The sequence below is a fragment of the Saimiri boliviensis genome, chromosome 12 (assembly GCF_048565385.1).
Source record: "Saimiri boliviensis isolate mSaiBol1 chromosome 12, mSaiBol1.pri, whole genome shotgun sequence".
Lineage (NCBI taxonomy): Eukaryota > Metazoa > Chordata > Mammalia > Primates > Cebidae > Saimiri > Saimiri boliviensis.
Genome location: NC_133460.1, coordinates 58360907 through 58379988, shown reverse-complemented (window position 1 = coordinate 58379988; position 19082 = coordinate 58360907). Strand labels below are relative to the sequence as shown.

Below are 19082 nucleotides of genomic sequence, written 5' to 3'. Positions count from 1 at the left end.
CCTCCACACGCACCTGCTGCAGAAGCAGAAGTGGCAGCCGCACCGACGGGACTGTGACTCATCTCATTCTGGGGGAGACGGGCTTCTGCTGTCACAGAGAAGGCTCTCGCCCCCGCAGGCCCTCCCAGCAGCCCTGCTGAGGTGATGCCACTGTCTGGACTCAGATGCACCACCGGGGGAATGCCCGGTCCCTGTGCCCAAGGATCAAGGACCGGCCAGACCCCTGGGCTGCTACCAGAAAGGCAGGGCCTGGCTGGGATGGAAGGAGGGTCTGGAGGGTGCCTGAGAGCCCTTTTCCCCACCCCTGCCCCGGCAAGCATAGTTTAACCTGCAGACATGCTTGGCCTGGTCACAGGTGCCTGGCATTTTTTAATAATTCTGCCACGCTCTGTACCACCTTAATCCAGCATGGCCTGCCCAGTGTCACACACAGCACAAGCCACATTCCTATCCAGCCAAAACTGCCCCGACAATCCTGCTCCATCCACAGAAGCATCAAAGCCAGAAGCCACCTGCAGCGTCAGCAGCCACCGTTCAGCTTGGGAAGTGCTCCCAAATACCGGGGCCTCTGTGCCTCTTCTCAGGCTGGCAAGTTCCATCCCACCTTGAAAACGCCATCCATCCTTTCCAGGCTCTTCCAAAGGCCACCTCCTCTGGGAAGCCCTTGCCCAAGGTACTGAACTCCAATGGCTCTTCGCATTCTTGGCAGAAGTGAGAACCCTCTGCCTTCTCCGTTCTGCCTCAGGAGCTGTCACCAAATTCTTGGGCTCCCTGGGCCAGGCATGTTGTTTTCACACACCCATAGGGCTCAGGAAGCCTTTGATAAAAAAATGTGGCAGGGAGAAAGCACCTCTTTGCTCTCCTCTTCGGAGGGATGCTAAATGTGCGTACGCCCATTTCATTAAGCCTGACACTCAACCACCTACACAGTGTGCCTGTGGCCACCTAGCCACTGGGGCCCAGGAAGTGAGAGAAGGACACAAAGGGAAGCGATGAACCCACTGCTCACTCTCTGTATGCCTCAGCAACCTCATCTGTGAAATGGGGCTGATTCGGCCCCTCCCTTTGAAGGCTGCCATGAGGATTAAGTTTAAGTGCCTAACAAGTGTGAGGCCCAAGGAACAGAGTCCTGCACATCTTGGACACCCTGAAACTGTTGTTCTGATTTACTGAGTGACTTCTAGATGCAAGGAATTTTGTGAAGTGGCCTTCACTTAACTCATTCGGTGCCCTATTAAGTGGGCCCCACAGATGCCCGTCTTAGAAGCTGGGGCTCACAGAGGTAGCAGAGCCAGTCATGGGCGAGACTGCCAGGTCACTGGACCGTTATCAGGCTACCACCGTCTTAGGAACTTAGGATCCAGCAAGGCAGCGTTCCCTGTCCAGTGATGGCCACTAGGAAAGGGAGCACACTGCAGAGGCCACCAAGAAGCCACAAGAATTCCAAGAAGGGCTGCATCTTCCTGGAGGTTCTTGGGGAAATCGCCTAGCATGAAGGGACAGGATGGGTGTAAAGACAGGCCTCAAAGGGCAGCTGCAGAGAAAATACAAATCGTCTTCCAGGGAAGAACTTCTTTATGCACTAAAATCATCTGCTTTGACTTGGACTGGGTGCGCTGGCAAAAATTCAGGGACCCCTTTTTGAGGTTGATATTCAAGCTACAGAGGGAAGCGCACCGAGAGGTTCCCTCTATGGGCTCTGGAGTTAACTCTTTCTGGAGTCAAACTCTGGCTCTGCCACTGAAGCTTTCTGTGGCCTTGGACATGTTACTTTCAGTCAGCCTCAACATTCTTATCTGTAAGGTGGGCCTAACACTTTTCTGGTAAGAAACACGAGAAAAAAGTAAAGTTTAGCACAGAACCTGGTAGAGAGACCCTGCTCAACTGTACTTATACCTCTCTCCCCAGTTCTCCAGCCAGCCATAGCATACCCCTGTTCACTTGAGGATACAGTGAAGGTGGCTTGGGAATTCTTCCAACATGCTACCAACGGGAGGCGCCACTTCCATTCCTGCCTGTCAACTAGGAAGAATGCGTTTCCCAAGCCACTGAGACTTTCTTCATTTTTCTTCTGCCTTCTCTTCTCCAGCCAGCAAACTTCTATCTATACTTCAAAGCCCAACATGCATACTCTCTTAAAGGACTCTCCTCAGCAGAACCAAGGACATTTTCCTCTGTTCCCTCAGCACTTCTCTCACGGGTGTGATAGAGAGCTCTCTGCACTGCAGTCACAGGAGACAGTGTACGCGTCTGTACCAGCTCCACGGTCACTGCTCGAGGTTTTGCTGAACCTGAGAAAACCAGCGCGGCCTGGGATAAGGCAGTGATGATTCCTGGCTCCCGCGTCCCCGCTGTGGCAGCATCTACGCACACATTCATGGAAGGAAAGCAGGGGGAGGGCTGAGTTATTTCCTCCCTTGCACTTGTAATAGCTGCTTTATTTGGGAGAAATAACCAATTCCCATTAAGGGTATTGTCAGACCTTAATTAATTTCCCTGATCCAACCATATTGGTCCTGTCTCCATGCTAGGCTGTAGTGTTACCGCTAATGAAATGCCAAGCCAGGGAGGAGCTGAAGCTCCCACCCTCTTTAATTTAGGGGAACCATTAACAACGTTCTCCATCATCACAATTACTGGGGCCTATTTCCTTCCCTCCCTGCGGTGAAACTTAGAGAGGAACTTGTGCGGCTAACTGCATATTAGAGGGTGTTAAAATTTTTCAATGGGAAGGAGGAAAGGAAAAAGATCCTTTCCATCTTGGCCATCTGGAGCTGATGGTACAATGATCTCTGGGTCTTTTAATTCTCCCCTTTCCTTGTTTTTTGTTTTAAAAATGTTCTTGGGGCAAGAAGGGCGTAATAGAAACTGAGCTTTGGTGAAGCTATGCAAAAATGAGCTACAAATGACAGCTGTGGAGACGGTGGGACGTGGCTTTGGGTAGACCCCTTCTTTCTTGTCGGGCCATAAATGCGCACCTAAGACTTTAATGGCACCCGGCTGAGGGGCAGGGGAATAATGACCGGTCCATGGGCTCCCAGTCTGCCAGGACCTGCAACAAGCACACAACTCCTGCCCCTGCTGTTACTCCCCCTCTACAGATGAGGAAACCAAGGCACAAGGAGGGTAAGTCACTGGCCGGCTACCCAGCTAGAGTATGGCTCGGCTGAAACTCAAGGCCCGGCAGCCTGGCTTCAGGCCCTGTGTCCCCCCACCTGCTACACCCAGGGGACAACAGGGGTCCTCCCGCCCAGAAGCCTCTCTGTTGGGGTTCCTAAATCCCACACCTGGAAGGAGGAGGATGGCACCTCTCAATCTTGGAGGCTTCCCCAGCCCTAGCGAGTTTTGATTGTAATCAAATTAACAGCATAAACAAGATTTATTAGGCTCTTAATTACCTTTGCAACACTGATTTGCATAAGGACAATGTGCTAATCACAAATGGCTTTTTTAGCCACTCATTAAAAATCTGGAAGAAGGCAGAAAGGCTTCATTGGCTTCAAGTCCAGGTCACTGCAGGGACTTGGAAGCTGTCCTACTTGCCCAGCCGCTGGTCTCAGACCTTGCCAGGCGGCCCTCTTGTATAGCATCCTGGGCATCTGTGAGTATAGATGGCAGCCCCACTGCAGCCAGTGATCAGGACAAAACAGGGAGCAAGGCTATAGCCTTTCACAGACTGAAGATAATTAGTATTCCTTGTCACCACTCTTGCCCTCAGAAATGGCTGCGGGGCTGTGGCAGACTGACCCTCTCCTGACTTACTGCTCACGCAGCGCCACGTCACCCATCGGCGGGGAATCGTGAGGCCGAGGGGTCAAAGGCCTTGCTGGCAGCCACAGCGTCTGCGTGGAAGAACGCAGGCCCTGACTCACAGCCTCATGCTGCAGCACCAGACCTCGGCAGCCTGCAGCAGATGTGACTGTGACACCCGAGCTCTCCAAATATGACAGTCACCAGGGACCCTCTAGGCATCTGCCGTCCCTAAGGGCAGGGCGGGGCTGTAAGTGTCCAGGCTCCACGTTCCCTCGTCCTCCCTCTCCCATTTGTTCTCAGAGCCTCAGACAAGGACCCAGAGCCTTCAAACAGCCAGATACCAGCAGGCATCAAATCTCAACTGTCCCAGCACACCCAAGCTCACCTCCGGCTCAATGTCTCCTTAATAAAAAGGCAAAAAGAGCTTCCCCCAAGCCATTCAATAAAATTGTGGAAGATGATAGATTAAAACAGTATGCTAATTGTGAAAGTGCTCAGCTTTATTTTCCATTGTTTGGGAAATTGCATTGAGGACTTACGAGGTGATGGACCCCGTTGGAGATTCCCCGGAAATGAGGAATGTATCCTTTGTGAAATTCATAAAGGTTGCAAGGAGAGGGTGTGTAACTTTCAAGTGCCCAACCACAGCGTGTCCTCAGAACAGCCTGGGGCTTGGAGAAGGAGCACGGGCTATAAAAAGGGAAACAGGTGAGCTGTGGATCAGAACAGTAGATGACCCTCTTCCAAGAAGACCCTCCAAATCGGGTTAACAACTAGACACCTACCACCTTGTTTGGCCTTGAAGGACCAGCTGAACAGCAGAGCACTGTGTGCTGCTTAACGTCTTGCTCTGCCCTTTACTGGTTGTGTCTTTTGGGGCAAGTCACTTTCCTACTCCGCCCAGTTTCCCTTCCAATTCTGCCATTCAAAGTGTGGGATATTGTCTACCAGCCTCACCACCTCCCTGTGCTCCCATGAGGAAGCCTCGCTCCACGGGACCGACTGGTTAGTCACCAGTACTCAGCGAGTCGTCCAGCCCACACAGCTTTCCTTTCTCTGACAGACTACCCAAGGCCCAAAGAGTAAGTGCCAGCCTGGTCTTCAAGCTTTCAGACCACTGGCTTTGCATTCTCAGTCATTCTGCTGGACTTACAGAGAGCTGAGGCCATGGTGGCAGAGGCAGCAGGGAACTGGGTGCTGGCCAGTGGCTCTTTGGCCCACAGCGTTTCTTAGGAAAGCCAGCTTGACTTCATAGAATGCACCCACCCCTCCCAGCCCAAGTCCTTCAAGGTCAAGACTCCCATCCTCTGGGCAGCCTCCTGACAGTCAGCCCTGTCTATCTTCCTCCTTCTGAATCCCAAAGCCATGTCTGCCTATCAATGAACCCTAGCCCTGCCCTGCTCTGCCCTGCCAGATTACAATGTGGCCTCATTGAGTCTTACTTCCCAACTACCTGGAGGCCACTCCTCAAGCACAGACACATCTCATCTCTGTTTAACCCCAGGACTGAACAACCTCGTGCCTTAGCTGGCAAAGGGCCGGCCGAGATCCAGATCTGTGGCACTCTGTGGCCGAACAATCATGGTCAAGCAGGTCTGAGGCTGGTCTCTAGTGGGGAACTGCAGGGCTCTGGCCCACCATCAGCAACAACTCCACGAAAATGACTTGGAGAGAAGCTTGGGAAGGTCATAAGACGTGAGATGATGAGAGGAGGACGAATCTGGAGGGATGGACAGCTGGGCTAGAATTAATAAGGTACAGCTTCCCGAGGGCAACTGGGAGGTATGCTGCTTCACTGAATGCAGCTGCAGCCTGTACTCAGGGGCTTGGTTCAGATGAAGACAAACTGTGGCTTTTAGCAAAAGGTGCGCAGAGGGAGGCGGAGGCAGGTTTTGTCTCTCTAGAGCAGTGGTCCTTAACCAAGGGTGAGACTCCCCTCAAATGTGGGAGGGTACTTTTGTTATGACAATGCTTAGAGGAGGAAGGCAGTCATTAGAAGAATGGAGTGGGATTAACCAAGGGGTGGGCATTAAAAAGAGAGAGAGAGAGAGAGAGAGACAATGGAGAGGGCAGGGACCAAGACGCTAAATGCCTGCAAAGTCCTGCACCATGAAAAATTACTGTGTCAGACACGTGCACTGGCACATGCTTGTAATCCCAGCATATTGGGAGGCTGAGGTGGTAGGATTGTTTGAACCCAGGAGTTCAAAACCAGCCTGGCAATAGAGTGAGATGCTATCTCCAAAAAAATTAAAAAGAGGCCGGGCGCGGTGGCTCAAGCCTGTAATCCCAGCACTTTGGGAGGCAGAGGCGGGTGGATCACTAGGTTAAGAGATCGAGACCATCCTGGTCAACACGGTGAAACCCCGTCTCTACTAAAAATACAAAAAATTAGCTGGGCATGGTGGCGCGTGCCTGTAATCCCAGCTACTCAGGAGGCTGAGGCAGGAGAATTGCCTGAACCCAAGAGGCGGAGGTTGCAGTGAGCCGAGATCGCGCCATTGCACTCCAGCCTTGATAACAAGAGCAAAACTCCATCTCAAAAAAAAAAAAAAAAAAAAAAAAAAAAAAAAAAAAAAAATTAAAAAGAAATAGCCAGGTGTAGTGGCATGCGGCTATGCTTCCAGCTACTCAGGATACTGAGGTAGGAGGATCGCTTGAGCCAAGGAGGTCGAGGCTGCAGAGAGCTACGAGAAAGCCACTGCATTCCAGCCTGTCCAACAGGGTGGGACTCTGTCTTTTAAAAATAATAGGCCGGCATGGTGGCTCACACCTACAATCCCAGCACTTTAGGAGGCCGAGGCAGGTGGCTTGCTTGAGCTTAGGAGTTCGAGACCAGCCTGGGCAACCCCCTCTCTATTAAAATACAAAAAAGTAGCCGGGGTGGTGGTGCATGCCTGTGGTCCCAGCTACTTGGGAGGCTGAGGTGGGAGGATCACTTGAGCCCAGGGGGCGGAGGCTGCAGTGAGCGGAGACTGAGCCACTGGGTGACAGAACCAGATCTTGTCTCAAAAACAATAACGTTAATAAGAAAATAAGAAAAAATTATCCTGTGAAAATGCACTAAGAAACACTGCCACAGAAGGGAGGCTTGGATCTGCTCAGCAACCAGACCCAGGATCCAAGGAGGCAGCACCCTGGGTGGTGGTGGGCTGGCAATGGTACAAAGGGCTTATGACTGAGGCAGGCAACCGCATGTCAGGGGGCCCAGGCAGGGCACTGGACATGATGAGCGCTAAGGTCTTTTCCAGCTCAGAAAGTCAACAAGCCTCTAATTCGATTTGTAAAGCGCGGCTGACACCCGAGCTCCTGGCAGCGCCTCGATGGTGCGACCCAGGTCTGCCTGCGGCGTGCTCTGGGCTGCGGGTCCCTCAGTCAGGCTGGATAATGAGAGCCGCGCGCTGACTGCAAATGCCCCTCCTGATCATTAGCGGGGACACGCGAAGGGGAGAGCAGACAGCATGACAGGCCCTGTTGTTGCAGGGTCAGCCTGCAGAGCGCTCAGAGAGAGCATCCCCAGCTCAGCAAGGGACTCGAAAGATAATTAACTGGAGGAATTGCCAGTCCTGGCCACGTGCTCCTTCTGAGGCTGGCGCAGGTGGACTGGACAATCCCTTGGTGCTGGCGGCCTCCAGCAAGCCCATTCCTGCCTGTGACCCTGGGCTTCTGGTGGACCCAGCCCAGTGTCACTTGGCTCCAGGGTGGCTGGCCTGGGCTGGTTCTGTCCCCATCTTGGCTGAAGCCACCAGCCCCGTGGGCCTTCCTGAGACCCCTGTCAACCCCTGGTTTCTCTGGGTTTGCCCAACACCCTGGTCAAGAAAGAGGGAAGGTGCTGAGCTCAGAATTCCTAACATTTTGCCAGATGCCTAGAATCTGAGGAAAAACAGCCCCCATCAAAGTGACAAACTCAGTGCTTTTAACCTGTTTGAGAGGGAGAAGCAGGGCTCGCCCACGAAGACGTAAAAACAACCGCGCCTTAGCAAATGCAGCATCCTTACGGTTGCAGAGGGCCTAACCCAGAGACACGTCCAAGGAGATCTGAGACCCAAGGCTGTCTGCTCAGCGCCTGCCCCCATGGCACCTACCCACTTACCTGTGCGACAGAGTGGGTTTCATGGAGCTCATGGAGCTGAGGGGGGGCTGCATGGGGAGTTTCCCAGGGGGGTCACTCTGGCGGCTCTTCTGATGTCGGAGCAGCAGCAGGCGGCCGAGCTCTTCACACCAGGAGGACAGCAGGGCTGCAGGAAGGACATCACGGTCAGTGGGTGCTTGTTCATCACACCCTGCCACACCAAGATCCCTCCCCGCCCTTCCCAGACTGGGTGCTATCCATGATGGCTTTGCTCCCAGATTCGTGTGACAGCAGAAGACTCACTCGGCCTTCTTGGGAGGCCTCAGTGTTCTCAACTGTAAAATGGGACTGACACCCTTGTCATTATCAGCCGGTCAGAGGAGGGCCTGTTGTAATGGCCGAATGCGGGATGTACTGGTCGGAGGCAGCAAAGAGGGGGAGAGTCAGGATGATGGGAGGGGTGGCAGAGATGGTGCCAAGGGCAAACCGGAGGGGCGAGGGGGCCTGGCACAGACCGTGAGTCAGGGCAAGCTCAGCAGCTGCCCGCCACCCCCTCGCACTTTGATCAGAGGGGAAACGTGGTTCAAAAATCACAAGGTTTGAACAAAATCTGTAGCCTTCTTAGAATCTGTTGACAACCCAGGAGCGTCTGAAGGGCTGTTCCTGAAACTCTCGCCCAGAAACTGTCCCCTAGCACACACCTCCTGGTCACACCCACAATTGGTCCCTGCTCTGCTGCGCACAAATGCGTGGGGAGACAAAGGGTGTCCAGAGCAGAGGGTGGCTGGGGTGGCAAGGTGCCAAGCAGGAGATAGCCAGGGGTGCCCAAGGCAGGAACCTGGAGCAGCTGTGCATGTCCAGGCTGAGAGAGCTCCACGTGAACTGGGGGCTAGGGAAAACTGCCATTTTCTTTCATTGTTCACTGTCCCTATGTGGCCACAGGAGCCAAAAGCGCCCCCTGGGCCAGCGTGTCTCAGCCTGGGCTCTGGCCAGCGTGTCTCAGCTGGCCTGTCCTCCTGAAGTGCATGACGAAGCTGGGGGCTGGGGTAACTGGAAGGCTGCACTCCGTCACCCTCTTGCTGTTGGACTCCAGAAGCCCACAAGACCCTCTCTGAGCCTCAGTTTACCTGGAGGTCAAAAGGAGTAATGACTCCTGCCCTGGCTTCCTCCCAGGCTGCAGGGAGGGACAGATAGGGAACTGCTGGGTCTGTGGGACTGCTGGATGAAGGGTGGCCACACCTCAGCCGAGGCCCTACTCCTGCTGAGTGATCTAAGCGTTCTGGAAGCAGTCAATGGGCAAGAGTGGCCAGGCATCTTTTGAATCACAACTGCTCAGCATGCGGCTGGGTGCAAAGCCGACTCTGCATTTCAAGGGGCTCCCATCTGGACGCTGCAAAACGTGCCTCTGCACCCTTTTTTCTCGACCATCCAGGACATCATTAGCTATTATTATCCTCATTCTACAGATGAGCAGACGGGGCCTGGGCAGGCAAAGCTGCTCACAGTAACCACAGCCAGAGTTGGCAGGAACAGACACAGTGCTCCTGCCCTTGGTCCCACGCCCTGGTGGTAGAGCCTGAGGCTGGACCAGAAGGTGGGGAGGAGAAGAAAGCCTTCAGAAGGCAAAATCCTAGGTGTTCATGGCCCCCAGCCCCTCTGAGTCAATAAGGAACCCCTGAGGCATCTTCTGTGTCACCATGTTCAGCTGGCAGTGGTGGAAGACACCCATATGCACGATGACAGGAGTGGCTGGGCAGACTGCCACCCTGAGCCGCCCAGACAGGGTTCTGTCAGCCCAAAGCCCCGAGAAGATGCCAGGGCCACTTGCTCCATTTGCTCAGCTTGTGTGGTGCACAAAGACGTCCAACCAAGGAGGCGAGCAGAGGCTATGGTCCCCCAGGGGGCCCCTGCTTCTCCCTCCAGGAGTGGGCCCGGTAGATGAGCTAAGTCGTAAAAGATGTATTCTGTGGGGTCACCTTGCTGCCACCCTCAAAGGGAGGACAGTATCAGAGAAGAGGCACTCTCCCCTGGCATGTACATCTGCCCAGAAACTGGCAAATACCCCTATGGGGGCGTCCAGCACACATCTGCTGCAGCTGGAGAGGCAGCCTATTCAGGGAGGCCAGGACAGACAAAAACTAGCCTCCAGCCCGCTCCATCCTTCTCCCAGGCCCCTAGGTACTGCCTCTTGTGTGGGGCACTGGGCATCTGGAAACTCATTTGCACTCCAAGCACGAGGCCCACTGGATTGCAGCGATGGAGGGATCGCTCCACTGCCAGCACAAAGGACGGCCGCAGATGGTGCCGCCTGCTGCCCACCCCACCCCTCCCAACCCTCGCTCCTCCTGGGGGCTGGCCCGCCATGCAGGGGGCGGAGGCACCCCGGGGGAAATCAGGGCTTTCCTCCAATGTCACGGGCCACCCCCTGCTCGGCCAAGGACAGCCCTTGTCCTCCTGCCCCTAGAGGAGTGGTTTCCATAAAGGGAATAAAGGCAGGCTGGCTGCGCGGCAGGGCCTGGCTGTACAGTCTGGCATGCCACAAACAGGCATGATATGTGGATCAGACAGCCACAAAGGCCATGCTCCTACAACCAAGAGGTGGTGAAAGGATGGGGAGGCACCACCCCTCACCCCTGAGGCTGGTGAGCGCAGAGGCCATGCTGGCAGCCCCATGCGGGGCGGTGGGCCTTGTGTGTCTCTTCCTCGTAGCGCAAACCAACACAAGTTGTTCTGAGGAAAACGTGGCAACACACGGGAATTCGCAGCCAAAAAGGGAGTCTGGGCACTGTCAGAGAACCAGGAGGGCCGGCAGGAACAGACAGAGGCAGGCAGGGGATTACGCAAGGACAGAGAGTGACACCAGCTGGGCGGGCGTCTGGCTGCGCCTGGATCCTGGCCATCACTCACACATTCTGTACCGGGAACCCTGTCTGCTCTGATTAGGCGGGTCTGGCCTGCCTGCCTCTCTGACCTGCATGCCTTTGGTCTGTGCACTTGCTAGGACAGCATAAATAGTCCCCGGGTGAGTGGGAGAGACAGGAGGACCTGGTGTGGTGTGCACAGAGCATACCAGGCAATGGAAGGGCAATTTCAGTCCTGACCTGAGCCCCTCTCTGCTGCAGGGAAGGTCAGGAGTGCCTTCTGCCTGGACAACCAACATGGCCAGCCTGTCTCTTTGTCCCGTGGGCCCCACTTACCGGTGGTAAGAGGGCTGGACCCAAAGGCCCCTTTGCATACAGAGGGCTCCAACTTTTAAATTAAAACAGCAGCTAGAACTCAATGTCCCTTTCCTCATTTATAAAGTACAGCATGCGTGGGCCCAGGACAGCCTTGGCCAGTACACGTGACTGCCTCTCTCCTGCTGACAGGCGACAATTGGCCTCCTGCCTGGTGCTCCCACGGCCGAAGCCCCATGTACACATCACTTGCACAGCTGTCGGTGAATGCCATTAGACCCACGGCCACCCTCCGAGGGGCTAAGCAATTGGCAGTGAGATACTCCAAAGCCTGCCAAGGGGTGTGGAGAGGAATTGTAGCTCCACTGCGAAAACTTTCTGGGCCCCTTCCAATCTGGGGTGTCAACATGGGGAGGCCTTCTGCCTGTCAGAAACCAAGAAGCAGGGGCTGGGCGTGATGGCTCACAGCTGTAATCGCAGCACATCGGGAGGCTGAGGTGGGCAGATCACTTGAGGTCAGGAGTCCGAGACTAACCTGGCTAACATAGTGAAATGCTGTCTCTACTAAAAATACAAAAATTAGCCAGGCGTGGTAGCTGGCACCTGTAATCTCAGCTACTCAGGAGGCTGAGGCACAAGAATTGCTTGAACTCAGGAGGTGGAGGCTGCAGTGATCTGAGATTGCATCACTGCCCTCCAGCCTGGGCAACAGACAGACTCCATTCCCCCCAAAAGAGAAAGAAAGAAAAAAGAAAAGAAACGAAGAAGTGGGAGGGGCTATTGGGAGCAGAAGTTCAGCCACAGAAAGGGGGTCGGGGTCAGGAGGGGGCCTGTGGAGCTGGCTACAGGAGGTCCATGGGACCACCCCCTCCTGGAGCTGATGGTGTGGTTATGGCAGTACCCACTGCCCCTTTCCTCCAGCAAGATCTCTGATGGGGAACTGTCTTCTTTGGGGGAGGAGAAACAGAGGCACAACCGGCTGGAAATGCACCGCTTCTGACCCCTAAACAAATCCCCTCCCTGCCATCACTCACGGCAGCAGGCTCTTAACAAGCAGGTGCTGAGCTGGGTGCAGGTATCCCAGAAACTGGGCTCTTAGGCTCCTCACCAAGCCCCATCCCCTGTCATCCTCTCCAGCTTGTCCAGGGGCTGGTGCCGCACCAGGGAATCGCCCCAGACCCCAACTGCCAATGCTGAGCCTTAATCCAGATTTCTAAGCACCCCTCAAGTGTCTCAGCATAAAACGTGCAAGCATGCACCACCCCATCCGTCTATTAAGTGAACCCACTGGGCTCCCCCATCTCTCCAAACTGATCCTCGTGACCAGACTCCCTCACCTCGATCCATTCTCACTTTCGGCATCAAGGTGTTCTATCACTCAACCAACCTTCATTCAACAAACGGCTGCTGAGCACCTACTGTGTGCTGGTGGTACTGCGGTGAAGCAGGTGAGGCCGTCGTCCCTGCTGAACCCTCACACGACCCCCACCACTTAGGATGACAGGCAAAGCTCCGCAGGCTGGGAGGAAGCCCCGGCGCCCATCTCTCCTGACCTCAGCAGGCAGCTGCCACCCTGTGGTTCAGGGCAAGGGACTCTGAAAGTCTGGATTCGAAACCTTATTATTCCCTTCACAGCTATGTGACCTTGGGTAAATGACACAACCTCTCTGGGCTTCAGTTTATCTGCCAAATGTTAATCCTTACCCCTTACGGTTTTTGTGCTTTTGATTTTTATTTTTTGAGACAGTCTTGCTCTGTTGCCCAGGCTGGAGTGGAGTAGCTTGATCTTGACTCACTGTAACCTCTGTCTCCTGCATTCAAGCCCTTCTTGTGCCTCAGCATCTTGAGTAGCTGGGACTACAGTTGTGTGCCACCATGCCCCGCTAATTTTTTTTAATGTTACACACGTAAAAAAAATATTTAGGTAGAGACAGTTTTGCCATGTTGGCCAGGCTGGTTTTGAACCCTTGGCCTCAAGCAATCTGCTCACCTTGGCCTCCTAAAGTACTGAGATGACAAGCGTGAGCCACTAAGCCTGGCCTTATCGTGCTATTGGATGACATTAACACCTACAAAGTGCTTAAAAGTGTCTGGCGTGCAGTTAGCACGAAGTACTCGTCAGCGCTGCGTGTGTTCTGCCTGTAGCAGGCAAGAAAGAGTCTTCCAGAGAGGCGGTGGTCTCTTATTCGTAAGCCCCCTCTGCCCAGCAGGCTCCAGGCCCACCTCTCTATGTGCTGGCCCCAAAAGACACCTCACAATTTCATGCCTCTTTCCTTACAGAGCTTTCACATCTTCAAGGTTCATCTCTAAGGGTGCTTCCTCCAGTTTCCCATCTATACAATGGGATTAACAGGAGCTGCCTGCTTCATAGAGTGGATATGGAGTGTAAATTAGTGTTGCCAACCCATCCCAGTGGTATCCAAGCAGAAGGCAGAAAGCGTGCAGAGTGGGCAGAGGGCCAAGGACCATCACCAATCCCCACAACCCCGTACTCACCTCTGCATCCCATAACACTGGGAGAGCTGCGGAGGCATAGCCTGAAACATACCCACAAGACCTGATCCCAGTTGTCCCTGTGACTGTGTGACACCTGAGCAAGGGACTTCATCTTCCTGCACCTCAGTTTCCTCATCTCCTAGGGCAGCCATACAGATGGGACTGCGTTATCTCTGTGAAGCACAGGGGAGGCAGGCACACAGTCGAAGCTCTGCATGTGTTCATTACACCACAGCGGGCCTTACTGCCTCAGTCAGCAGAGAAGTGACCAACAGGGTGGTCCTGGGACCTTGCATCTCTGCTTCTGATCACGGAGCAGAGGGCGAGACAAGGGCCTGGGCAGGCATGAAGCTCCAGAAGTTCATGGAGATGGTAGGGGCCCTGAGCAGGTGAGCAGGCCTGCGTGCTCATTCAGCACACGTTCCCCTGCCTCCCTCCAAGCTGCCTAGGGGTAGAATGAGGACATCGAGTGTCCTACTCTGAGACACAGGAAGCAAAAATCAATTCCCCATTTGGAGGCAGCTGTGCCTCTGCTTCAGCTGGTGGCAAGGCGCTGGTGGCCCTGGAGGGAAGGCATTCCTTCTTCTTTCCCTAGGGCACCCCATGGGTCTCCCACAGCAGCCCTCAATAGCGGCCATCTTTTGTGGGGGTAGTGGGGACAGTTCCCCAGAACCCAGAACAGCCCAAGACACAGGCCCAGCATCCCCCTTGACCCCCTCTAGGACCTTGGCTTTTAGTAGCCAAGATCTAGACAGTCACGGCCACATACGCAGGGAGGCAGCAGCTCTGAAGGGCCAGCAGAAGACACAGCTGAACTCAACAGAAGGGACAGTTGACTTCATGCTCCTGCTGCCTGTGCTAGTCATTGTAGCTTCTCCAGGAAGCCACAGGGACACCAGGGTTCCTACTCCACACCAGCCGTGACTTAACCAAGATCACCGACAAAACCAAGATCACCGACAAGAAGCAGGCGTCCTACAGTGGTGCTGTGCCACGGTGTGATTGGCGGCGTGTTCTTCCCTCTCTAGTGGTATATAAAATAATGGGGTGTGTGACCAGGAGTGGCATCTTCTATAAACAGGACCCAGTGGATATGTTTAAAGGCCCTGCCCCAGCTGCAACCAAGGATGCTATGGCGAAGGCAGCGCCAGCGCCAGCCAGTGACCCTGTGGTCACCCATCTGAAACAGAAATGAGAGTGAACCAGCACTGGCTGAGGATCAGGAGGGAACCAGGGAGGAGGGAACCGAGGAGAAGCCAACTTCCCAACATCTGCTTCCCCAAGACCTTTCCAGCAACTCCTCTACAGCCAGCAGCCCCCATACAGTCTGTCCTTTGGGGGAAGAAATAAAACCAGATGTCGGGTAAGGCAGGCTTGAATGGAGAGCCGGGGACAGCTCATCCTGGCTTGCTCAGGCGTGCCCTCACCAGGGGCAATAACGGGCCCCGTATTTGCCCCTGTACCTGTAGCTCCCAGCAGCACAGAGGCCAGGACTGGCTGACCAAATAAGGAGGCAGGAGGCAGAAGGAGTGCAGCCCTAATCAGGAATCGCCTGGGTACCAGGTGAGGAGGGTGGGGATGCACTGTCCAGACAGGCCAAGTGACTAGCCTTTGTTAGCATCGATTGGGTCAGGTGTTGGAGCATCAAGGGGAGCAGGCACCCTCACCTGGGCACGTGGAAAAGGCTTCATCCCCGTCAGGCTGTACTTGGCTTGCAAAGGAGCAAGAAAGCAGAGGGCAGCCATGGTAGCCACAGGGAAAGAGGCGCTGCTGGTGGAGCCAGGTAGGGGAAGGTGTGGACAGCGAGAGGGCTGAGATGCTTGCTCCCGGTAAGAGCTGGCAGTCAGGAAGGAATGAGAGCAGCAGTGGGGCGCAGGGGGAAGCTGGGAGGGATGAAAGGCCATCTGGAGGAGGGAACAGAGGCCTGGATGTACAGCTGGGCAGGAGAGTCATCGTACGCACAGCAGCCTGGGGAAACCACACGCAAAATGAAACAAAGGCCTAAGTATCAAAGAGCATCAGCGCAGCTACAAGGCTGCTGGAGAATAGAGGAAGTGTGTGTGGGGGGAGCGGGGCTTGGGAGGGGTGCTTCTGAGACCCAGGAGACCTCCAGGGATGGGGCAGCACACGGCGGCCCAGGAAAGTGCTGTGAAGCAGAGGAGGCAGCGTCTTGAATCAGGGCCCTCTCATCCTCAAACCAAACCCTGGCAGGTGGCAAGAGGGGTTCATTATTCCAATAGAAGTATGAATGATACGTTTTCAGATGCTTCCCTCCCATGAGCTTATAAAACGCCACACAAGACCCTCGGAGGCGGCAGCAGCAGTGAGAGCGGGGCCGCTCTCACTTCCCCAGTGGGGAGGGCTGGGTATGGGAGCTACAGGGACTTGCCTGGTGAGTCAGGGGCAGGAGAGCCAGGCCCCCACACTGGGCCCCTTCAGCCCACCTCTTCTTTCCTCTCTGACATGTCCCAAGTTCCTGCTCCCTCATCCGCTGGTATCCCAGGGAGGACCTTGAGCTGCCTCAGGAAGACGGGCCCCTCCCTGTCCCACCGCTGGTTCTCACATCCCGATGATCTCTGCAGTCTGTTCCCTTTGCTCCTTGCCTGCTCCAACCCAATCACCTTCTGCAGCCCTGCCGGTGCTCCCCTGAATTATGACAACAGCAGACCATCAGTCATCTGTCTCCAAACCTGCCTCCCACCAACCTGCCCTCTGCAAGACGGTCAGAGAACTTTTTCCACCCATGCATTCTGATCACCTCTTTTTAAACTGTGTCCCCAGAGCAGGCATCCCCAAACTTTTTACACAGGGGGCCATTTCACTGTCCCTCAGACCGCTGGAGGGCCACCACATATTGTGCTCCTCTCACTGACCACCAATGAAAGAGGTGCCCCTTCCTGAAATGCGGCGGGGGGCCGGATAAATGGCCTCAGGGGGCCGCATGCGGCCCGCGGGCCGTAGTTTGGGGATGCCTGCCCCAGAGGCTGCACAGGGCCAGGTAGATGGTGGATACTTGATGGATGCCGACAGGAGTCTTGAGCCGAGCTACCCAGGGGGATGCTGTGGTGCTCTGGAGGGACAGCATGAGCCCCTGGGGCCACGATGGGATTCGGGGGCTTTACTTCTACAACCCTGGCACCCAGCACGATGTTTAGCACATGATTCGCAGCCAACGCTGACATGAGTCACAGCTAGAAATAACCCAATAAGCCGAGATGACTGGGAGGCAAGGACAGACAAGAGATGCGGAAATCGGAGCAGTATCTATGACCTGGTGCCCGGTGGCCTTTAAACCCACCAGCAACTCCCCATTCCTGGGGGGCAGGAGACCAGCTTCAGAAACAGGGCTCTGAAAGAAATCCTATCAGGGATGTATCCAGAGACTGGTGCTGTCATCAAAGGAAACCTACAACTGAGTCACATGATACCTGTTTTGTGACATGCACAGCCACCCCAGTCACGGGGAACAGAAGGTAAGCCGTTTACAGCAGCAACTGTACCTACAGCGTGGGGGCCAGCCACAGCCTTGCTCGTCCTCTGCTCAGGGGCCAGCGCTGCTGTTCCTGTTAGTGAGATGTTCCCAGCATCTCACCTGGGCCTCCCTGGAGAGGGCGCTGCATGCCCCCCTACCCTCTCTGCTCCTCCTCTTTCAGCTCCCAAACACAGGGTTCTGGGACCTAGACCCAGGAAGTCTGGGAGTTCAAGGCAGTGGGGTTTCCTGAATATCCGTAGGACCCCGGGTTCTGTAGGCATGCACAGAAAAGAAGGGGTGGTAAGGGCTCAGGAGGGGCGAGAGAGTGCAGCAGATACAGGGGTTTGAGTCAGCACAGGCCTGGACTCCTCATCTCATCTCAGATGGATAGACACTGAGAGGAACCTTTCCTGCTCACTGGCCTGGTGTGAGGAACCACAAGGTGAGGAAGGACCCACGCTTTGTCACCACATAGGAGAGATGGAAAATCTCACATCAGAGTCCCACCTAGAAACCGAAAGCAGCCTCCTGCCTCCAGGAGGCAGAGTGACCAAGAACACAAGCTCTGGAGCCAGGCTCCAAGCTCAGCCATGTAGCAGCTGCGTGGTCTTGGGTAAGTTACTTCAGTTCTCTGTGCTTCCGTCTTCCGTTCTGTAAAACGGGGATAAGTCGCACCTACCACCTAAGTTACCACAAGGATTAAATATGTTAGTATACACAGAATGTTGACACAATCCCAAGTATGTAGAAAGCATTACATGGGAATAAACCGTTAGCAGTGTTGTTGCAGCACACGTGTTCCCTTGGGATGGAGAGGCTGCCCCATCTCCCCACCTAAGTACTGTATAAAATTGCTCAGATACAATTTCTCTCACCCATCTCCAAGAAGATCATGCAGATGCTCAGCCTCACACCGCACATTCATACTGGGTGCTCCCTGGTGCAGACAGCATCCCCTCCCCCACAGCTGGGTGTTCCCCAGCATCCAACTGTGTCCACATCCAGACACCCTAGACCCTCACAGAGCCACCCCGACAGCCACTTGCTTCTGACTCTGCTCTCAGGCCCAACAGGGCCAGGAGGCTGGTCTAGCCAGACCCCTTCCTCCTCTGGAGCGTGTGCGTGCAGCGGCTGGAGGGACTTTGCAGCTGTCCTCGCCACATGGGAGGTCTGGGCAGTGGGCAGAGCCCCAGCCCCTCCTCAGCCCCACCCCACTGTGTCGAGGAGGTGGTGGGAGGCAGGCAGGAGCTGGGATTGCTGCTCCGATTGCTTTGCTCAAAGCAGGAACGAATGGTCTGACTCATGAGACCTAAGAACAGAACTGGACATAGAATTGTGACTCTGCCTGGCTGGAGGCTGGGGCTCTGGGGCCAGACTTCCTGCCTGCAGACTCACCACTGCTTGGGTGCCCCAGAAATAGGAAAAGGGGCCCCCTCCCTGCCAGCTCTCTTGGGTCACCTCCTCCCAGGAGGAAACAGCACAGGAAGCACATGACCACAGAGACTCGCAGTCCTCGGGCCAGGGGCAGTGACTGCTGGGCCCCAGGAGACCAGGGTTGGCTCTAGCGAGGTCACCGCACTATCAGTGCAGCCTCGGGGCCGTGTGCGCGTCTGTAAGAGGGGGCATCCCTTCTGGCCTGGCTCACCCTGCTGCGGGTGATGAGGACCTAACAAGACTGTGGGAACACACAGACAACCTCTTGGTTCTCCCAGCCATGTGGTTCTTCCTGCTTCATTCAAACCTTCCAAGACCCAGCTAGGCCCCTGCCCATGATGATACTACCTGTATTTTACAAAGGGGAAATCAAGGCCCAAGAAGAGGTGATTCAGTCACTCCACAGGACAAAGGCCCTGCCCACTGTTGGTACAGGAAGGCCGCCCTTTCATGCCCGTAATTCTGTGACGTCACGTCTAAGAGCAGGCATGTCCCCAAGAGACAGCTCTGCACCTCCCGCCTGCCTCCCATTCTTAAAACTTAGTGCCAACCCCAGCTTCTTTAACTTACTGTGTGACTGTGGGCAACTTCCTCCCCTCTCTGGACCACATGTAAGAGACAGGGGATGGGCACTGCTCTCTGAAGGCTGTGTTCCCCTAAATCAGCCCTGGCTGCCAAG

General features: G+C 55.0%; 1 protein-coding gene across 10 annotated transcripts in view; it reads right to left on the bottom strand.

The window, feature by feature from the left end:
- Positions 1–19082, bottom strand: part of ZMIZ1 (zinc finger MIZ-type containing 1) — a 240283-nt gene that overhangs the window by 28933 nt on the left and 192268 nt on the right. For 9 of the 10 annotated variants that reach the window (XM_039477944.2, XM_039477943.2, XM_039477942.2 and 6 more), the window contains one exon: positions 7847–7991. In XM_039477944.2, the coding sequence (XP_039333878.1) occupies positions 7847–7991 (145 nt within the window). Of the gene's footprint in view, positions 1–7846; positions 7992–13497; positions 13671–19082 lie in introns of all 10 variants that reach the window. The other variant, XM_074382472.1, reaches the window with a different exon arrangement.